This window comes from Sinocyclocheilus grahami, unplaced genomic scaffold, assembly GCF_001515645.1.
Source record: "Sinocyclocheilus grahami isolate Dianchi unplaced genomic scaffold, SAMN03320097.WGS_v1.1 scaffold284.1, whole genome shotgun sequence".
Classification (NCBI taxonomy): Eukaryota; Metazoa; Chordata; class Actinopteri; order Cypriniformes; family Cyprinidae; genus Sinocyclocheilus; species Sinocyclocheilus grahami.
In genome coordinates, this window is record NW_015505463.1 from 261,251 (window position 1) to 282,559 (window position 21,309).

General features: G+C 37.1%; 2 protein-coding genes across 10 annotated transcripts in view; both read right to left on the minus strand.

Moving 5' to 3' along the window:
* Positions 1–4,320, minus strand: part of brsk2b (BR serine/threonine kinase 2b) — a 161,415-nt gene extending 157,095 nt beyond the window's left edge. For all 8 annotated transcript variants that reach the window (XM_016292339.1, XM_016292341.1, XM_016292336.1 and 5 more), the window contains exon 1: positions 4,052–4,320. In XM_016292339.1, the coding sequence (XP_016147825.1) occupies positions 4,052–4,142 (91 nt within the window). In that variant the 5' untranslated portion in view covers positions 4,143–4,320. The remainder of the gene's footprint in view (positions 1–4,051) is intronic.
* Positions 4,321–14,335: 10,015 nt separating this feature from the next.
* Positions 14,336–21,169, minus strand: tsg101b (tumor susceptibility 101b). Of its 2 annotated transcripts, none has more exons than XM_016292343.1 (10): positions 20,958–21,169; positions 20,787–20,874; positions 18,816–18,881; positions 18,526–18,689; positions 18,317–18,443; positions 18,112–18,172; positions 16,226–16,323; positions 15,347–15,549; positions 14,901–15,140; positions 14,336–14,776 (listed from the first exon to the last, which is right to left on the minus strand). In XM_016292343.1, exons 1-10 carry the CDS (start codon positions 21,000–21,002, stop codon positions 14,687–14,689), a joined length of 1,182 nt encoding a protein of 393 aa, XP_016147829.1. In that variant the 5' UTR covers positions 21,003–21,169; the 3' UTR covers positions 14,336–14,686. The 2 variants fall into 2 exon arrangements, with proteins under 2 accessions (XP_016147829.1, XP_016147828.1); XM_016292342.1 differs by lacking the exon at positions 16,226–16,323 and adding an exon at positions 16,755–16,852.
* Between the last annotated feature and the right edge of the window lie 140 nt (positions 21,170–21,309).

Consider the following 21,309-nt stretch of genomic DNA (forward strand, 5'->3'; position numbering starts at 1 on the left):
GAAATTACATGAGAGTGAGTAAATAATGACAGAATTGTCATTTTTGGGTGAACCATCCCTTTAAGACCCCATGAAATGACTTGATGATTGCAGTATATTTTCCTGTGACAACGTATTTTTGTGTAGAAATAGAAAGTTGGGGCAAGACATATTGAGGGGTTGATTATCTGACTATTTTTGAATAGCCAAAACCTTTTAGTTTCCACCACAGCTATGAACCATGATCTTCTAACAGCTGTTGCTAGGCAGAAGCAGGTGGTCAGGGAGATTCTTATTGGACAAAAATGCAGAGACTACCATGAGTGCAAGGTGAGTCATCAATATTTTTTGGCTCATTTTCTCACAAAAAAAAAAAAGCTCTATCAGAGTATGTACTGAATTAATGTACTGAACATAGATGAACCTCAACTGTTGATGAATTGTGTTCTTCAAGTATGCAGGTCTATAGAATGCACATATTCCTAGATATACGACACCCACCATGTTGGCACTCTCCTTTCACCTGTATTTTATTTGACTTGTAACATACTAACAACAATGACAAAAATCATTACTTAAGTATTGTTAAATACAACTTTCCTGGTATCTCTAGCACTTGAAAAGATCCACCAGCCTCACGTTTCTCAATTTTTTCAAATCTGACAGCTCCTCAGCTACCATGGACTTCTGGGATAGCAAAGTGTCTACACTTCAGAATTTCAGTGGACACGGTACGCCATCCACAAATTATTTGCCTACTGTTAACAGACATGTGTATTCAGACATCCTACTGATTCAATGTACTAGTTTAGTAGTACATTTGGACACATTAAAGGGTTACTCCACCCCAAAATGAACATTTTGTCATCAATCACTTACCCCCATGTCGTTCCAAACCCGTAAAAGCTTCGTTCGTCTTCGGAACACAATTTAAGATATTTTGGATGAAAACCGGGAGGCTTGTGACTGTCCCATTGACTGGCAAGTAAATTACACTATCAAGTAGTGCTAGGCAGTATGACCAAAAATTTATATCACGGTATTTTTCTAAATTATGCCGGTTTCATGGTACATGACGGTATTTTTTTTCATGCATGACCGGGTGTTAACCATATTTTCTACTGATTGAGAGAGGAAATACTGCAGTATATTGACTTAGAATGCCCTATTTTACTGTCATGATGAGTGAATATTGTCAAAAAATTCCACACTAAATAGTGACTAAACACGACCCCTTTTAATACACGTTAACCAGGAGTCACTCTCATTTATAATCGCGGCATCGTCTGATAAAATCAACATGCATCTACACTAAAGAGTGAGGTTGCTTTGGCTATATTACTTTTTTGTCTCATGCAGTGCTGCCTGCGTCCGAGTATAACAAACTAAAAAAAAAAAAGTGCACGTGATATTAACAGACGAACTACGCTCATATTTATAATTCCAAACAATCAGTAAGCGACAGGTGCTAGGAAATGCTGTTTTGTACTCATTTATGGACGAGTCGGCTGCGGTGCGGCCAACTGAATGTGTTGCTTCTCTGCCGCTCACTGCACATAACAGATGCCGAGAGCGGTGACACTTCTCCAGCAAAGTCAGACCTCGCGTTCGCGGGACAGCACTGCCGAAATCTTCCAACTGAACCATAGCTAAGGTTTATCCAAAAAAGTCGCTAGGTTTGTCAGTATGAATATTCTATGGGAAAAAGCCACTAAAAGGGTCTGAAAGTTGCTAAATCTAGTGCTAAAGTTGTGCTCGTGTGTGTGAGACTGTGAGCTGATGGCAGGGGGCGGTGGATATTTGTGGCGGTCAATGTGGATATTGTGGATGAGTTCTTCTGTGTCATCACATTCTATTAGTTCTACAGCTTCAGTTTCTGAACTTTCACGCTTAGTAACACATACAGCTGTTCCCTCACCACAGTGCAACAGTGAAAAGGGACCCCTTTCAAACAGTGTCGCGTTCCGAACGTTGTTTAAGCGACATACAAAATATTGCGGTATTTTAAAAATTCATATCATAACAAAAATAAACACCGGTATTCGGTACCGCCCAGCACTACTATCAGGACCCAGAAAAGTATGAAAGACATCGTCAAAATAGTCCATCTCCCATCAGTGGTTCAATCTGAATTTTATGAAGCGACGAGAATACTTTTGTACGCAAAGACAACACAAACAAAAACAAAAATAACGACTTTATTAAACAATTTGTCTCCTCCGCGTCACCGTAGCGCCATTTTGGAGAGTATCCACTGAACATAAAATGCTTATACTGTTCTACTTGTCTGTGTCAGCCACACCACACGGATACATTTTCTACGTTTATTTACGCTTTGACTTGAACGTAAACAGCGTATCCGTGTGGTGCGGCTGACACAGAACAGAATACGCAGTTTGCAGTTTGGATACTCTCCAAAATGGCGCTACGGTGACGCGGAGGAGATGAATTGTTGAATAAAGTCGTTATTTTTGTTTTCTTTGCATACAAAAAGTATTCTCGTCGATTTATGAAATTCAGATTGAATCACTGATGGCAGATGGACTATTTTGACGATGTCTTTCATACTTTTCTGGGCCTTGACAGTGTTATTTACTTGGCTGTCAATGGGACAGTCACAAGCCTCCCGGTTTTCATCCAAAATATCTTAAATTGTGTTCCGAAGACGAACGAAGCTTTTACGGGTTTGGAACGACACGGGGGTAAGTGATTAATGACAACATTTTCATTTTGGGGTGGAGTAACCCTTTAAGAGACTGCCAATTTTAGACATTGAAAGTAAATTTTGACGTGAAATTACCATATAAATGGCTTTTTGTCAACAACTCATCTGAATGCCAAAGTTATGATTGAAAAAAGCTCAGCCATGCTGGGTATGTTTAACAGGAAACATGAGAACTTGAAGACCTGACTACCAACTCTGGCTTCAATGTTCTTCAAATCTACTCTAACAGTTGCAGTTCATGTGCTGCCCCTGATAGCACATGTACATCTCGAAGACGTCTATTTTAGAGAGTTTGCTCATCTGCAATATGTCTATAGGACGTTGTCCAATGGACAATAGACGTCTATTAGATGTCTTTAAGATGTTTATGATTTAGAATGTATGTAAAACTGACATCTTAAAGACGTCTGTCAGGCGTTTGTAGACAGCAGATGCTTTCCAGATCAAGAGACCTTTAACAGACATCTTGCAGACGTACGTGTGCTATCTGGGGCATAACAGCTGCAGGCACTTGACTTGGATCCGTCTGGCCAGGGATATTGACTCAATAACTGTTCTCTACCAAAGCCACACCAGAAGAAGCCACTGGCCACAGAACATTGGGAACAAAAAAAATTGCCGCCAGATCAATACTTCTTCCACACTCCCATGTCATACAGCCATTCTCAGCTGTAAGCCGACATGAACATAAGAATAACCTTTTAGTCATGCATTGTGTGGTCATATAAACTTGGATGATTATGGTATTGATTTTTACAACAGCACAAATCAGCCAACAGCCTTTCAGTGGCCTGTAGCAGAACTAAAGAAAGACTGCTTTCCCTTATACCTCAAACTTCAGCACTATATTTCAGCACCACCGGGACTGCAGAGAGACTCGGGTTGGACACATGGTGCACTACGGATGCAGCAAAACTGTCCCATCATCAGCAGCATCCGAGGACCACCTGTTCCCTGATGTCAAACATTCAATTCTAGATCTTGCACAAGACAAATGGATTCAGCAGTGGGACCTGCAAGTGCAACCACATCCCGTTGTCTGACAAATCTGGATTAACGGCATTAGCCAGAAGCAAAGCGGAGCCGCAAAGCCAAACTGTCATATGCGAAGACCAAGTTCCTTTCATAGGATGAAAATACAAACGCTTGCCAACTTGTTCCACCCAAAAAGCATTCTGCAACTGATAAGATCTCACCGGATGGTCAGAAAAGTAGACTAAGGTCCTTAATCTGCTGAAAACCTCTCTACACAATGACATGTCAGCAAACGCACACGCATCATATTTACTGAGCAGCGGTGATAGCGCGTGTCATCATCCCCGACCTCAAGCACACAAAAGGACAAACCTGTCTGTCCTTTGCCGAGCGTCTTTTCCAGGCGATACGGTCCCACGTAATTCGCATGCTGGGAGCTGTTGTCTTTTCCCGACGATGACATTTTGCTTTACACGGACGAAGTTCTGATGCCGACAAATTTCTGCAGTTCGGCAATGAAGTATTTCTTCAGTACCGCAGTTATTTCCCCGCCCAGCTCTTGCTCCAGACGCTGCCTCTCTCTCTCGCTTGAGGATCGGTGGGGCTGCTGCTCTCCTCCGCGTCTCCCTCTTTCTCTCTCTGCTGCCGAGCGCTCTGATAATCTCACAGCAGTGTGTGTGTGTGTGTGCGTGTGATGCTCTGCGCCTGCGTGTGTGCGCGCATAACACACATTTCTCATCACAGACGCTCAAGAGCGCAGACTGATACTGTGTTTGAATAATCAGCGTCCTAACTGCATCATACGAGACATTATAGACCTCCTTGATTTTGATGGATGCATTGTGCTGATAATGATTTTTAAAAAGCTTGAACTGAATTTATAATTAGCCTATTTATACTTTAAATATAATAATAATAATATAAAGATATTGCACGAACACGGTGCATGTTGGTGTGAAGAATTAGAGGCACGACGAATCCCATGTTTGTGAGACATAGGCTATTAGATGTGTTTGAGAAACTATTAGCTGACATGAAATTAACCTGGCATATAAAGTAGGCCTAGCTTAGTTTTAAACATGTCGGGTAAATGTTCCCTCCCCCACCTATGGTTCAGATGTCAAAGCGCAGAGGTCTTGACCTTCTCGACAGTATTTAACAATTAAAATAATACGACAATCAATAATTGTGACATAACCTTTTGAATCAGTATAAACAAAATAAAAATACATATCTCATTTTACATAACATTAATCCGTGATCCATATTTTGCATGCAACTCTGTTGATAAGCTGGATATTACACAACATAAATAAATAAATCGGACCCTTTCTACAGCATTGGGGAAATAAATAAGTAACCTCATTACATTTTCTCAGTGTTTACACAAACTGAGTTGACTGTGTCAGCCATTCATTCAGTTTTACTGATTTTGTCTGTTTTAATGTCTATTTTATGTTTACTGCTAGAAAATTGCAAAATCACACAAACAAGGATTTTAAGATATGTATTTCCCAAATTTTAGTAACGGGGCTTGCAAACTCTATAGAAAATTAATGAAAAATAAAACAACTCCTACCAAAATAGTTTCACCTACTGACAGTCATACATTTTGAAGTGTAAGCAGTTCATTTGATCACACAAACAAGGATTTTAAGATATGTATTTCCCAAATTTTAGTAACGGGGCTTGCAAACTCTATAGAAAATTAATGAAAAATAAAACAACTCCTATCAAAATAGTTTCACCTACTGACAGTCATACATTTTGAAGTGTAAGCAGTTCATTTCACTCACTATATGTTTTCATTTATTACGTTTTTTTATTGTCTTCTTTTTTTAACAGTTTTAGGAGATATTTTGTGGAAAGTGCCATTTTTTAAATGATATATCCTACACTTTTTATAAGCAGGTACTTCAAATATTTGGTCAAAAGTAAAGAAAAAGAATGATCTGGGTTTTAACGTTATCTGTAAATTGCCATTTTGTTATACTTTTCAAATCACATACATAGATTAAAAAAAAAGATTTTACTTATACACAAAAAAAAACCCGTTTTAGCTTTGACCTATAGTCACGTGCATAGCTACTCTTTGAGAATCAGGTGCCGCTCAGATTTTGGCCCTGTTTCAATATATTCCCAGGTAACTTACTTCAGAGCTTCTTGAAGACTTTGAAGTCTCTCAGAACATCTGGCCAGGTTGTATCTTATCATCTCATCCCCTCACCCTCCCTTTCTCAGTCCTTTCCCTTTTAACTCTCTTGTTGAGAGTACGACTTGTAAACTGCATCTGTCTCTCTATGTACGGATAAGAGCTATGCAGAACTGTGAGTTCTTTTTTTTTTAGGTATTCCAAAACATCATGTCACTGTTTTAGTGATTATTACAGCAGTAAATCTCTGCACTCTGAGGTTCCAAGAGAACACTGATGTGATTAAATCAGAGGTCAAATGTGGTTGTGACCATCTGCTTTTATTTTTTTCACAGATGCTGGAGATGTAGTAAAAAGGCAGATGAGGCTGGCCTTTAAATATCTCTCTCGCACATTGACAGACACTTACTGCAATGACAGGTCATTGGTCTGTACAGGTTGAGGTTTTACAAGCACAAATTCCTGTTAATTAATTGCATCCCCTTCCCCCATTTCATTTAGGTCATTGTCCTAAGCTGTTAAAGCCATAAACAGACAGCTTAATCAATCAACATTCTCTTTTGTCATTTAGCAATGGCTTACAAAATAGGAAATCTGTTTAGGGTAAAACGTTGCATAAACTCTTCTGTGGAATCAGATAATTATCCAATCCATTCATTGAAAATATTATGATGTTTAAGTTCGTTTTAAAGGGGGAAATAGAAATGGCAGGGTGGGTAGGTGTCTTTACACAGTCTGAAATGAAGGCTGGACACGCTCAGTGCTCAAAGAAAATCAAATATATTAAAGGACCGGAAGAGATGTGTACACTAAAGCTCCATCTCTATGAATAACGAGTGCCTGCATGAAGTTTGATTAGTTTGGCACTTTTTTCCAGTAGAACTTAAAAAGACTTTGAAAAAGAGCTATGTCAAATGTTTTGAATTATTATGAAATATGATTAAAAGTCATCAAAACCTTTACTAACTTATAGGTTCAATTTTCTGTAACGCTGAATCAGTATTACAGAATATATTTTGTCAAATCTAATGGCTTTTGACATCATCATATGCTGTAAACTGTTGTGAGAGTCCCAAATTAATAATTGCATTAAACAAGACTCAAAATAAAGTTAATACAAGTGAATCTAAGCACATGCTGCATTGTCATAGCCTTTCAACATAATTTGTGGCTGTTTGTAAAAATGTCCACCATCCGGGTTCATTAATGTAAATAAAACTCATTTAGAGGTGTGTGAATGTCTCCCTCTGCATTTCATATTCACTCACTCATTCACCCAAATGACAGGGATGATAGGAAGAAAACGAGGCTAATGTTCTTCTACCAATTGTTGATATATAGGCTAATGTAGCATCTAAATATATTCCCATGGAAGCAGATTTATTCTACCAAGCAAGGGCCATTAATGATAAATTAGCTCTGCATTTCTTTACATTCAGTTCTATGCATATTAATTGGAAATCATATTACGTGATTATATTAAATATTAATTTCAGCATGAATAAGAAACTATACAGAAAGCTATTATTTATCTCTTTCACTGTTCCACTCTATTTCTTTAGTTTCATTCACCTTCCAATTTGATGATTAACCTTTAGCTGAGCTAAGGTGACTTTCACTAGAAGTTGTCGTTTTTGCAATACACGAGACCCAAATCAGAGAAATTCTATAGGGAAATATAATAAAGGCGTACAATGCAAGCTTTCTCTTATGAAAGAAAATTAGACCGATTGAGAAACTGAAGTGGGTTTGTACATCCTGTGTTTCTGGACCGCAGCAGCTGCAGCTTGGTTTGATAACTCATTGCAGGACCAAGACAGGCTGTGCTGTTGAGCTTGTGACACTGCTGCAATGCCCTCTGCAGGACACCTCGGAAACAGGGCACTCACAACTGCAATCTGCACTCATGGATAATGCTTTTTTTTATCTGATATGATGACCATTAGAGGACAGAAGCAATACCAGCCAAGATGCTCTTATTAGATTTTTGTTACATTTAGCCACACAACAATAAAGAAATATCATGTTGTGGGAAAAGAAAAGCACAAATATATATATATATATCATGTGCCTTGTTTATATTTCCCACAGAATATCTGACTCCCCAGTGTTGTCAATACTGATCAAAAGTAAATCATAAAGTTAGATATGCAGCATTTTAAGATGCTGGAAGGTATGTGGAATTAAATTAGCAATAGTTTGAGAATGCTAAACAAAACAAAAATGTTAAGGCAGCTGTTTATCCATGTATAAAGACCGATTTGGTGAGAAAAATTTAAGGGATTATAATATAAATATGTGTATGTTTCCAATGTTAAATAATTGGCTGTTATACTAAAGCCAAAGTAAATTATAAAAAATATTATCTAGAAAATATATAAAAAATATTAAATTAATTTCATGTTTTAAAAAAATGCTATTTCAATCAGTATTTTAAGATAGCACTTTAAAAGAATAGTTCACCCAAAAATGAAAATTTTTGCATTCACCCTCAGGCCATTCAAGATGTAGCTGAATTTGCTTCTTCATGGGAACAGATTTGGAGAAATTTTGCATTACATCACTTTGCTCACCAATGGATCCTCTGGAGTGAATGGGTGCCGTCAGAATGAGAGTCCAAACAGCTGATATAAACATTACAATAATCCACACGATTCCAGTCCATCAATTAACATCTTGTGAAGTAAAAAGCTGCATGTCTGTAAGAAACAAATTCATTATAAAGGCATTTTAACTTTAAAACATCACTCCTGGCCAAAGTATGAGTCCAGAATCCATAATAACTCTTCCTCCAGCGAAGAAGTCCATCCCCTATTGGCCTCTCACAACAAAATCCACTGACATTTTTGTTTAGAACTATTTTGCACTGTTTTCACTTATCAACTATAGACTGCTTCACTTTGTGGGAGGAAATGCGGTAAACTTTCATTAGAAGTTGTCACACAGTCCTATTACTGAAATCAGATGGTTGCCAAGCAGCAGTATGTGAATCTAAGGTACATTGCTCCGATTCGAAAATAAAGAGCAAGAGAGAGAAACTTTTCAACAGCTCATTAAGATACCACTAGATAAATTAGGCTAAGGAGAGAATACATATATACTGCTCATCCTTAATTATAATTAGAGAGAGATGTTTCTGGGGTAAATAATTACTACATACAGTATGGCACAAATTGTTAGCAATAGGAGGAGACTCTGGTGCAAGCAGAGATAATTAAGTCTGCACTGCTTAAATAATTTCACAGTGGCTAACACAGAATGCAGCGTTGCAATTGTAGTCCCTTCAAATCAATGCAATTACATTAACCATAGTTAACCCCTAACTTAATGTAGAACACAACTCCTCTACCCTTTATTATCTGCTTGTTCCTAAAGTGTGGGCCTTGATTTTATGCTTAATGTCATTTGTTTTTACCATTTTCTATTACAACTGTGGTTTTGCAATGCTTTATCGGTCTGCTCATTTGATTAAGTAAAACAGGGATATACCGTATTCCCGACCATTCTTTCCGCAGTATTGTTAGGGCTGTATTCGAAATCACTTCCATTTACTATTCCCAATGTTAGTCCACTAATATATTCCACTTGAAGGAGTGAATGAAATTGAGCAGATTTGGATACTGAGTGCATTTCAGTCGTTTCAATAATAAACCATGGGATTGGGAATTTCATGTGAGGACAAAAGATTTCTCCACGCAAATTTCGCAATGGGTTCAAGATGGTCACACGAATTCGCCACAATTTTTGACCAAAACAAAAAGCTGCTTGGTTTGAAAGTAGCTTCTGTGTGATCATACATCACTACACTATTGACAATTTTTACTTGTGAAGTTTTGTGAATATGACACCTTTATAGGATTATGTGCGAGCTGTCAGCTAGGACCCTCAACAAGAGAGGTAATAAACTATCATGTCTTTCATATCACACCGCAGACCTGCTTGCTCCTATTTCATCTAAACGCAACTGCCACCATATCAGTTGTGGTGAAAATGAATATTTCAGTGTTCATCTTGTTATTAGGAGCATTTATGCAGCATCCCCTTGACCCTACAGAGGATGAGCAGTTTGGAGAATGGATGGATGGATTTGAAAATAATTTAAACTTAAATCATTATTTCATGTCTAAGTATTTACATGTAGTGGCCCTGATCAGCATCAAAAAAAAAAAAAAGACCAGCTGACTGTAAATTATCTTTTACATATTTGCTCTATATTTTGGATAAAGTGTACCTTAAACAACCTTTCTGAATGAAATTAGTACATCTCACTCAAGCTCATATTTTATTCATAGAATAAAAAAATAGCAAATATGACCTTCAACCACTAGTATGGGCAAATTGCAATGGCTTTCTGTTAATCCAAACAGTCTTTCATTGTTTGGAGGGTGGATTTCAAATCCTGAGGCCTTCACATGCATGATATTTTCCCTCCGTGTTCCCAGATACAGATCCTTCGGGAATCCACATTGGTCAGTTCAATCTAACCCTTGTGCCCTGGGTTTCGCCCTGAGAGCTTTCTTAAACTAAGGTCAGCAGAGCGCCAGAAAGAACAAAACCTATAACATTCCCATACAATGGGGCTTCAGCTTTGTCTTGTCACTGCAGGCTACGACCGCCACTCCAGCTAAGAGCAGTGGCAATGACCTGACAGCCAATAAGCACTTTCGCCAGTTTCCTCTGCCTCACACGCAGGGGCCAGTAAAAATCGACAATGCCAAGGTGACACATTAAGCCCCATAAAAATATTTGTAGGCTCGGTGTGCTTTTTTACGAGCATTTTGTTGAGTGTTTACGGGCCTGATCTAAGATACTACATCAAATACATGGTACACTAAATCAAACGCGACTTTCATCACCTTTCAGATAAAAGACACTGAGAAGGGTTGTAATCTGTTCAGTTCAAAAAGGACGCGAGAAGGTTATCAGTCAGTGCAGTACCACCTCAAGAAATCGAGAAAAAGAAATAGGCCAAAAATCTGAATTTCAACCAAGATTGTGAAAAGGCAGAGGGGTGGGTTAAAAGGAGCATAGGCTGTTATGAAGGCTAGTGATGGAGGTTATTGAGGCAACTATGACAGGCCTATTAGCTCTAACATCTCCACCTGCTGACACATCACTGCCTAGCAGCAATGAGTGAATTAGATTTAACATCACATCCAGCCGCCACACATCTCCTGTCCCCCTCAACCCAAACCCCAATTACGAAAAGCACAGGTTCCAGCATCGGCGGGCTGTTTCTTTCTCCCATGTGCAATAAAAGCTGATTAGAGTTGAAACAGTTGACCGGTCCTACCCTCTTTCACAGCTGCTGGATTAGAGGCTGAAGCCCATCATCTGTGAAATGAAATTTCAGATGGTCGAACAGGGACAGTCTGAGGTGCAGACTGTATGCATGCAACTGTTAAGAGGGTTGAAGGGGCCACCAAGACACAATATGCAAGGTCACACATCACAGCTAAAATGTTCATACATTTTTCAAAGAAGATGATAACATTTAAAAGTAATGTGGTAACAGGACACACTCTGCATTTAAAGGTATGAAGCCCAGTTGTTAGAAGTGACAGACATGGGCCGAATCAACTGTCTCACACAAATATGAAGATTCAGCGATTTGCTAACTGCTGATTTTAGAGCATCAGGCAATGGAGACACATTTAGATCAAAACTTAAAATCAATGTTTCTCACATAAAGCTAAACTGCAAAATTGGTGTAGAAACTATTTTCACAGAAATTGCTAGTAAATTTCATACAATTACAAAGAAACAGCAAGCAACATTGAATTAAACGTGGAATTTTGAAGTAGAAAAACTGAAATAGTGTTTTCTTGTAAAAACGTACTTCAATCTTTTTTTTATTTTTTTTACTGACAACTTCGAAAAATACATTTTCACAGTGTAATGGTAACAGAAAAATGGCACACATGCATACAGTAAGTCTACTCTTGAAAGGTCAACATAATTCAATTCTAAGGCTTCGGCTTTACCAGCTGACAAGAGTGCTAAAACATGAATGGATGACAGTTGCAGGGTTGCCAGATCTGCATATCAAAAATCTAAAATTGTCCAATTAAACTATCCCAAATGCAAAAACTTAAAATATGACATGCATACTTTACCATACCTGTCAACCTTCCCGTTTTTCCCAGGATTCTCCCGTATTTTACCATTCTATCCCGCTATCATCCCGTTTAAATATTTTCGCTTATTTTTTAGTTTTCTATATAAAAAAATTAAAAAAGCCCCCTGGGCTTATTTTATATGTTTGCTACATTCGCTTGCTACAAACTCCCGTAATTTGTATGGGCCAAACCTCATTATAATTACGACAACAAATTCCAAGGTTGTCCAGTTGCCAGATCTTGTATGAAACGCATCTTTCTCACACAAATTCCAACCCATTTGTCCCCTCAACTTGGCAACCTACAGCCCAGTGATGCTATTGATATGTGCGCAGTTAGTACCGCGGGAAGGAAACAATGATCACTGGTAGAAATGGGAGGAGAAGACTCAGGTGGTGCTCCAGTAAAAAAAAAATATATACATGTAAATGTATATTTACATGTATAATGAGATATAGCTTACACTTCAAAATGCTATTTAATTGATTAAATATGAACTGCAAGTTTCAAAGTCAGGTGCCGAGCTGTTTTGTTTACTACGGTTGCGGGGGAAACGGCTATATTCCTGGCGAAAAGCGCCACCTGCTGGCAGACAATGAATTTGCATTTTTCAATAAGCCCTTCTGCTCCAAAGCCAAAAACGACTCTTATTTTTACGCAGGAAACACAGTTGTAAATGTGAACTGGTGGATTGACAAGAAGATAATGAATTATAAAACTCTAAAGATATAGCCCACACTAAGATATATTTATGTTACTAAATGAATGTAATTGTTTGATAATAATTGTTTAAATATAAAAAATATATAATATAAAAATTGTTTTTTGGTATCCAAATGTTGACAGGTATGCATTTTACTATCGCTGTTATGCATTACCTACAATTTCAATTTGTAAACACTGTGCAGTTGTATACAGTATGTTTTCATTCATAATTTCTTGACCGCAGATTAACAAATTTCTTCAGTGGGGATGGTAATCTTTTGTTTTAGAACTATTTGAAAATTAACTATTTACAGATTACAATCTAAAATTAAAATTTCAAGATATCACTAGCCGGTTTTTAATAGAAGTGTCTGTAACTAGCAGCAATCCAGTAGAGACCAGTCAAACTGTTACCATGGAAATGAAAACAGTCAGTGCCACACATACCATAATTTTGACCTCTGTACGATCAATAATGAAAAAAAATCCCATAATGTACAATAATGCTCCCTACTAGTGTCCCTCTTTCACAAAAATCTCTTTACTACGTCTCATCATCCAGCACAGTTTTATCATTGGTAGAATATAAATTGGTTAGAATGAAATACAGTATTTCTATGCAGACATTTCTGTCAAATATAGTTTAGACATTTAACCTGTGGGTGAAAAAATAAAATAAAAAAATCAACCCGTGGCAACAGTTTAAAAGTAGCCCATTTTCGTAGGAAAACGGCAAATTTGGCAACCTTGGACAGTTGTTCAAAGTGTCTCTTATTATTTTCCGCATTGAACCACCAAACTTCAATAATGAAACTCAATTTGTCTCTTGTTGATCAATATCATTTTTTTTCTTTTCTCCTTTCAAGTGCCACTGAGTATCAAGCATCACATGCAGTTTGTGCACCTAACAGAACATTTGTGAAAGAAAAAAAGCTGTTTGAAATTACACTAAATTATTAAAAGATTTAACATTTTTAAAATCTAAACAGCCAAGCGTCTAGTGTGACAGTGTAAAACATTTAAGTAAGCAGACCCAGATTTTAGAGTTTTTCTTGTTTTTATTTCAGATATTCATTTTTTTAAATGTACTTATACCTCCAAGAGATACTGCACAATCAATGTGTTATTCCTTGTTTCCCTTGATTGCAAGCAAAACGCTTCATCCATGATTAAACCAGCAATCAAACAATACTCCAAGTATTTTTGCAAAGAAAATGTTCCCTTCATACTTTGTGGTTTTATGCATCACATCTCAAATAGATATACAAGTTCAATCTCAAAATGTCTGCATAATATTCTTGTCATTAAATCTGCGTGAATACCAAGCACATTCTTGTAAACTGACTGCAATAACAACTGTAAATAAGAATGTTATAATTGACAACATGTATAAATCACAAGCAGGACTGCAAAGGTGTGTTACGTAGTGGACAATGATAATGATGAAGCATTCATAATTAGATTCTGAGATGTTAAGAAGATTGATTTACTAACTTATCTAAAAATAAAACAGTGCTGATTTTAAGAGAATTATTCAGAACAGGTACATATTTGGAGATTAAACTATATAAAAATAAGACATTTAGGTTGAGCATATTGAATGTAATTCTCAAACTTCTTTCCCTTTACCCTATATCTGAAACTTTAGAAGAATATGAGGCACAAGTTACATAAAGTGCAAAGTCTATGCTAAACTCCATAGCTGAGCAAAAATTTCTTGCAAATGTTTGATTTCCTTCTATTGTTTTCCTCTCTGCAAAGGTAAGAACCTCAAAGGTCACTTCATTGTTTTCATAATAAAGATATATTCAATGCACTTGTTATCTGTAATAAAGATTATATGAATGTATACTTGAATATTTTGGCCCTGGGTATATTAGTCACCTTTCACATCTTTCTGTACTTAGAAAGACTGTGATTTAAGAAGAAAAAAAAAGGGTCCCAAACCTCCTGTCCTTGGATAAAATGTAGGGTCCTTGCCATACAGTGCATGTGTTATAACTGAGAGGGGGAATGATTTATTTGGGCAGGTCAGTACAGGTCACTGAGGCCTGCTATTTTCCGGGCCTTCTGCATCAGGGCTCTCAACTGGAACTGTTTCCTGGAGAGAAGGCGCACATGCTGCACACAAACACACACACAACAGAATACTCTGTTAATATATATACAAATATTGTGCTTTACAGCTTACTCGACATGACAATGGTTAAAAATAAATCATGCACAGGGTACAGTTGAGAGTAACCTTAAGAAAGACATCCAAGTCAATGACATCTTTGCGTAACGCTTCACCCAAGTAGAAGATTGTGTCTTCTATGGCGTTTTCTTCAGCGTAGAGGTTCAGAATCTGCCTATAAAGGGGAGCAGTGGGCACAATCACATCATCAATATCATTGTTCTCAGACTGGTTCTCCATTTTTCCCAGAGCAACAGTCAGCTCCTCATCTTTCTGCTTTAGGAGATCAATGTTTTTGTCAACATCAGCCTGCAATTCAATGGAAAGAACAATATTATTATTAGTATGTATTTTATAAAATATTAAAAACATTGTTTCCAGGCTAATACCTTGTTAAAAACAGTGACTTACTAGAAAGTATATATACAGTAGAGTTAAAAGCATCAGCCACTATTAGCTCTAGTATCAACAAGGCAACAGGGTACAATTCAAAATTTATAAAAGGTCTCCTTTACCATCTCCAGGTCTAGTTTGGTCACCATCTCCTCCAGCTTCTGGTGGCCTCTCTTTAAGTCCTCCTCTGTCCTTTTCAGTGCATCCAGCTCTGCCTGTGCTCGATCCATCTCTTCTTTCATCCGCCTGCGCAACTTGTCACTGACTGCAGACACCAAAGATGCACGGATTGTGTCCTCCCCGATGGTACCGTCACGGGTGGGTCCTGAAACAAAGCAAAAATATTTGCAGGAGTTTCAAAGTACAGGTTTTTTTTGTATGGGTTTATGTACACTACTGTTTAAAATCTGGGTCGGTAAATTTTCCAGTATCCAATGCTCACTGAGGCTGCATTTTATTTAATCAAAAATACAGTAAGAACAGTAATAGTGTAAAATATTTTTACAACTTAAAATAACTATTTTCTTTTTTTAATATGTTACTTTTATATTTCTTCCTGCATTAAATCTCTTCATCATTACTCCAGTCCGCAGTATCACATGATCCTTCAGAGATCATTCTAATATACTGATTTGCTGCTAATGAAACATTTCTTATGATCACAATTAAAAACAGTTGTGCTGCTTAATATTTTTCTGGAAAATGTGATATATATTTTTCGGGTTCTTTGATGAATAGAGTGTAAAAAAAAGAACAGCATTTATTTGAACTGTTAATCTTTTGTAACATTATCAATGCCTTTACTGACACTTTTGATCAATTTAATACATCCTTGCTAAATAACAGTATCGATTTCATTCACAAAAAAAAAAAATCCTAATGACCCCAATCTTTTGAATAGCAGTGTACTTAATTTTGAGTTTAGAAATGCATGATTTATTAGTCTCTTACTAGATTCATATGATGTCACTACTAATTTAACATGTAAGATGCTTGCTCACCCACTGTAGTGACAGAAGACACTGGGGTATAGAGAGAGGAGCCTGAGGTAGTGGGGTATCCAGAGCCTACTGCAGGATAAGGGTAGCCCTGAAATGTACTGACAGACAGAAAGAAAAATTATATATATATATATATGTCTTCAGTGTCACATGATCCTTCAGGAATTATTATAATTATAATATGCCGATTTGCTTCTAAAGAAATAGTTATTTTACAGTTGAAATCAGTTGTGCAGCTTAATATTTATCTGGAAATTGTGATGCATATTTTTCTGGTTCTTTGATGAATAGAAAGTTCAAAATAACAGCATTAGTTTGAAATGTTGATCTTTTGTGTCATTATAAATGCCTTTACAGCTACTTTTGATCAATTTAATACATCCTTGCTAAATAAACGCATCAACTTAATGACCCCAATTTTTTTTGAATAGTAGTGTACTTGTTTTTGAGACTGATGCAAGTTTAGAAATGCATGATTTATTAGTGTCTTGACGTCACTACTAATTTAACATGTAAGATGCTTGCTCACCCACTGTAGTGACAGAAGACACTGGGGTGTAGAGAGAGGAGCCTGAGGGAGTGGGGTATCCAGGGCCTACTGCAGGATAAGGGTAGCCCTGAAATCCACTGGCAGACAGAAAGAAAGAAAATATATATAGTAAAATTTCATTGGCATTTACACAGCAAGGTTTAACGAAATGTCCCATCTCTTTATATACACTTCAGACACAACAGCCTGTATTTACATTAATCACTCGTCACAAGCCTGTTAGTGATCAAGCATAGTTAGAACTTTTTCTTAGTTGTAAAAGTGTTACTAAACGGCACCAAAAATGACAAATTTTACATGTCCTTTATCTTAGAAATATCTATAAAATAATCACAAGAATGCAATTAATTCTTTGAAGGAGGAAAATACAATTCTATTCATTATTATGTTCATTATACGAATTCTCATTACCCTTGCATGAGCAAGGGTAAGCCTGGTTAAGCCTTCATTCCAAAAAAAGATTGAATGCATTAGAGTGCACATCTATTTAGAAAATGTATTGCGAATGAAAGACATGTTTGTTCTTTTCCTCCTATTCTCTTATGGAAATGCTGGAGATATTCACTCAAACCTTGTATTATGCTGCAGTTTGGTAATTCTGCTTAATAATACATTTCTACACACATTCTTCACATTGTTTCATGTACGCACAAAACTAGCTTTGAGTGTATCGCAATTTTCACGAGTGTGCCAGAAACGTGTGGTGCTTTTACCTGTGTGTATTTAGATTTACAGACTGCTGCCTAGTATAAAAATAAATGTCACTTTGCAGAAAAATGCATGCTTGACATTTCTCAACTGCTTGTTATCTCAGAGCTACAGTATTACATGCACAGATATAAAATATTAAATATTAGATATGAAATATTGTGCAATAAATGGAGAATTGGAAAGGAGTGTTTAGACATAGGTCAGATGACCAGGTATCAGATATGTATTAGATTTAGAACCACATATGAAGCCAAAATCTTATGTTCTGTGGCAGATGTATGAGAAAAGCACTACCGTTCAAAAGTGCAGCCTTATGCTCACCAATGCTGCATTTATTTGAACAAAAGTACAGTAAAGAGTAGTATTTGAATATGATTACACTATAAAACAACATATTTTTCTGGAAACTGTGATACATTTTTTCAGGATTCTTTGATGAATACAAAACAGCATTTATTTGAAATAGAAATATTATAAATGTCTTCTTTACTGTCACTTTTGACAAATTGAATGTATCCTTGCTGAATAAAAAAAAACGTACTGCTTTTGAATGGTAGTGTATACATGTAGGAATCGAGTTGATCATATGGCCATGATTTGTGATTGGCATACTGAAAGCACTTACCCTGGATTGGCAGGGTGACCTTGACCATAAGGCAACCCTGGTGTGCTTGGCATGTAAGAAGCTGGAAAAACATTGAGTTACATAATTATTGCTGATTCCCAAAGTCTAAATGCTTATACAAATGTTACATAAACCTTAAAATGTTTTCTATGAGATCAAAAATATTGCATTGAATCGAAACGATCAGACGCAAGTCTACGCTCACTGTTAGGTGGGCCTGCTGCTGGGAATGCTGAGTAAGCTGCCTGAGTGGTGGGCCGTGAGAAAACTGGTGGTTCCTCTCCAAACACCACAATCATCACCTGGATCAGACCTAACAATTCAGACTGGGGCTAAAAAAAGACAAAAACAAACAAAAGGTAGGTTCATGTTGTCCTACATTAAACAGACAAAGATTTTAAAAAAGACACTCACAGGTTTCCATTCATGTAGGTATGGGAGGTAAATCTTTCCATTGGCATCAACATGTTTCCCTGTTTTTATCATCATGGCACTTGTGGGTTTGACAAAACAGATGGGAGGGTTGTAGGGGTACGTGTCCAGAAGCCACAGGCAGATGGGAATGTTGTACACATTTCCTATAGAAGAGGAAAATATTAAATAGGGAAAAGGGCCCAACATAAAGAAATGACTCATCTGGATACAGCTAAATGGGTGAGGAATGGAGAAACTCAAACACTTCTTGAAAGCAGTGCCATCTATACCTCGGTAGCTTACTGGCACTGTTCCTGTGAGACTCAACAGCTCTTTGGTGGAGCCATCATTGAACACTGAAATAAAGAAAACAAAATGAGTGCAGGGCAATACATACCTGTAAATTTACAGTACGATACTACGATGGAACTGATATCATTCAGAAAAATCTGAGGACTAGACACAACATTTACACAGCTTGTGGCAGAGTTTATTCATAACACAAAAAATACTTGACGTATGTTTAAAGCAATCATGTGGATTGAGACTTATGTAACAGTATTTCCTTTCTGAAGCATCTGACACATTTCTCTACAGCTACCACTTTAGGAAATATTCTGTATTTAAAGGGGTCATATGATGCTATTTTAAAGATCATTATTTTGTGTATTTGGTGAAACAGAATATGTTGACATGCTTTAATGTTCAAAAAACACATTATTTTTCAAATACTGTACATTATTGTAGGTCCTCTATGTCCTGTCTCTCTCAAACGCGTCGTTTTCAACAAAGCCCCCTCCTTTGACAAGCGCAGTCTGCTCTGATTGGCCAGCTGACCCAGTGCATTGTGATTGGCCGAACACCACAAGCACGCGTCGGAAATGTAACGCCCCTTACCATAATCGCGAGCTTCAAGCTTTCAAAGTAAATAACAAGAAAGATAATAATGTCGTTAGTTTTACCATCAGTTCAAGCCCAAAAGGGCAACAGAGTCGCGTGACAGACACAGTGATGATGCAGTACACAAGCCGCGGTTAAGACAGCTGACGTGCTATGATTTCTGACAGGCAGTTCACTCTCCTGTGATGTGACCCTGTTCCCCTCACACACACACGACGCATTACTCTGCAAAACTCCGCATTTTAACAGTCAATAGCAAATACTTAAACTAATAACAAAACAAAATCACGGCCGCTGATTCAGAAGCGCCAGATTGTTATAGCAAAGTTGGAATTTACCCTTTTTTTTTTATTTTTTAGAAATAGCCTTTGTGCACAGCCAGCCTTGTACTCTTCTTTGTTCAAAAAACTGTCCTCCATAAAATGCGTTGCACAACTTCGAACATCTGGGTTGTGCTGTTCTGTTGTAAATAAATCTTAACCAATGATTCCTAATTGCATCTACTTCCTGAAGGCCAAATAAAGTGCTTTTGCTTTCGCACTGAAACACAGCGTCTCACTGACATGGCTGCATCAACACTACTGCTGTTCCTGAATCCACGCCTTCTTTCTTTGCGTGAACATTTGGGCGGCATTATGCTAATATTTCCACATAGTGAGGTAGATATGTGGGAGCGTGTTAGAACGAGCCGTTTTAGGTAGGTGTGGCTGACTCTTAACTTTTATAAGGAATATCTCTTTGGATTTGAGACTTTAGTCTTTGCTACTTTACAGAGCTTCTTTATGCACCAAGAGCTTGTAACACTCCAAAGAGAAAGGAAAAATTGAAATCGCATCATATGACCCCTTTAATAATTCATAACCAATATCTGAAATAATTTCTAGAATTTTGCTTTGAAATAAAAATAATTTTAACGTTGCATGTCAAAAATACACTAACATGCCAACCTTTTTTTTTTGTTAATTTAAACAAGCTCATCACTTTTCTTACATGCACCTCTAACACATGTCATGGGCCCTGTCTAGATAAAGCCATATGAAAAATATGCAGGTTTACTAGATTAAACCCATCTCTCTCACCTACTGTACATCCAAACATCACAATGGTTCAAAAATGTAGCTACATTAACGCTGAACCAGTTTTGAAAACAATTTCAACTAACTGGTGTCAAGCACATTTTTAGTGGATGTATGAAGTCAGTTCTTCTCAAGTTTGCACAGCTGACACATTAACAACATATTCCAACTTATGACAGCCACAAAGTGTCCAAATACCTTCGTTTTTATTTTTAGCAATATAGTTGTATTTGGATAAAAAAAAAAAAAAATGTGGTTGAAGTTTGGAGGCAGATGAAGTCTTACCGTAGTTGTCCATCACAGCTTTAAGATCTTTATAGTGAGACGCGACGCTTGTTATGTCGCGTGAGGTCAGATCCCTGTATTTATAAATCTGTGTACACAGAAAAACATAACCCGTATGACGACAGATATAGTTTGTAAACAGCTTCTCTGGTATGCAGGTATTTAACGTACCTTCGACAGCGTTTTCCGTAGGGAACCTTCGATGATTGCCGCCATGCTTAAAAATACTTTGAACCAATGTATTACTTAAAACGACAGCACGGCGTTTATTAGCTTAATTATGTAGTTGTTGTTAAGGACCTAAACTCATAAAAATCAAATCATCGCATCCATAACAAACAACGAAATCACGGCTGAAATGCAAGAAGTCACTTCCGGTCAGATGACTGATGACACAGACGCTGTCGTGGGTGTGTACTCTCTGCTTAATTTTTGAACTTTATAAATTAATCTTTAGGATATAGTAACCAAGTAATATGTGATTTTTAAGATGATTAAATATGCAAATGTAAAAAGGATGCTC

What these genes read in the sequence shown, in the direction of transcription:
- tsg101b (XM_016292343.1), bottom strand. Translation starts at nt 21,002, where the DNA reads ATGGCGGCAATCATCGAAGGTTCCCTACGGAAAACGCTGTCGAAG. An exon ending in GGTCACCCTGCCAATCCAGG is followed by an intron (nt 16,324 to 18,111) that starts GTAAGTGCTTTC and finishes TCTGTCTGTCAG; the next exon opens with TACATTTCAGGGCTACCCTT. An exon ending in ACTTGGATGTCTTTCTTAAG is followed by an intron (nt 14,777 to 14,900) that starts GTTACTCTCAAC and finishes GTTTGTGTGCAG; the next exon opens with CATGTGCGCCTTCTCTCCAG.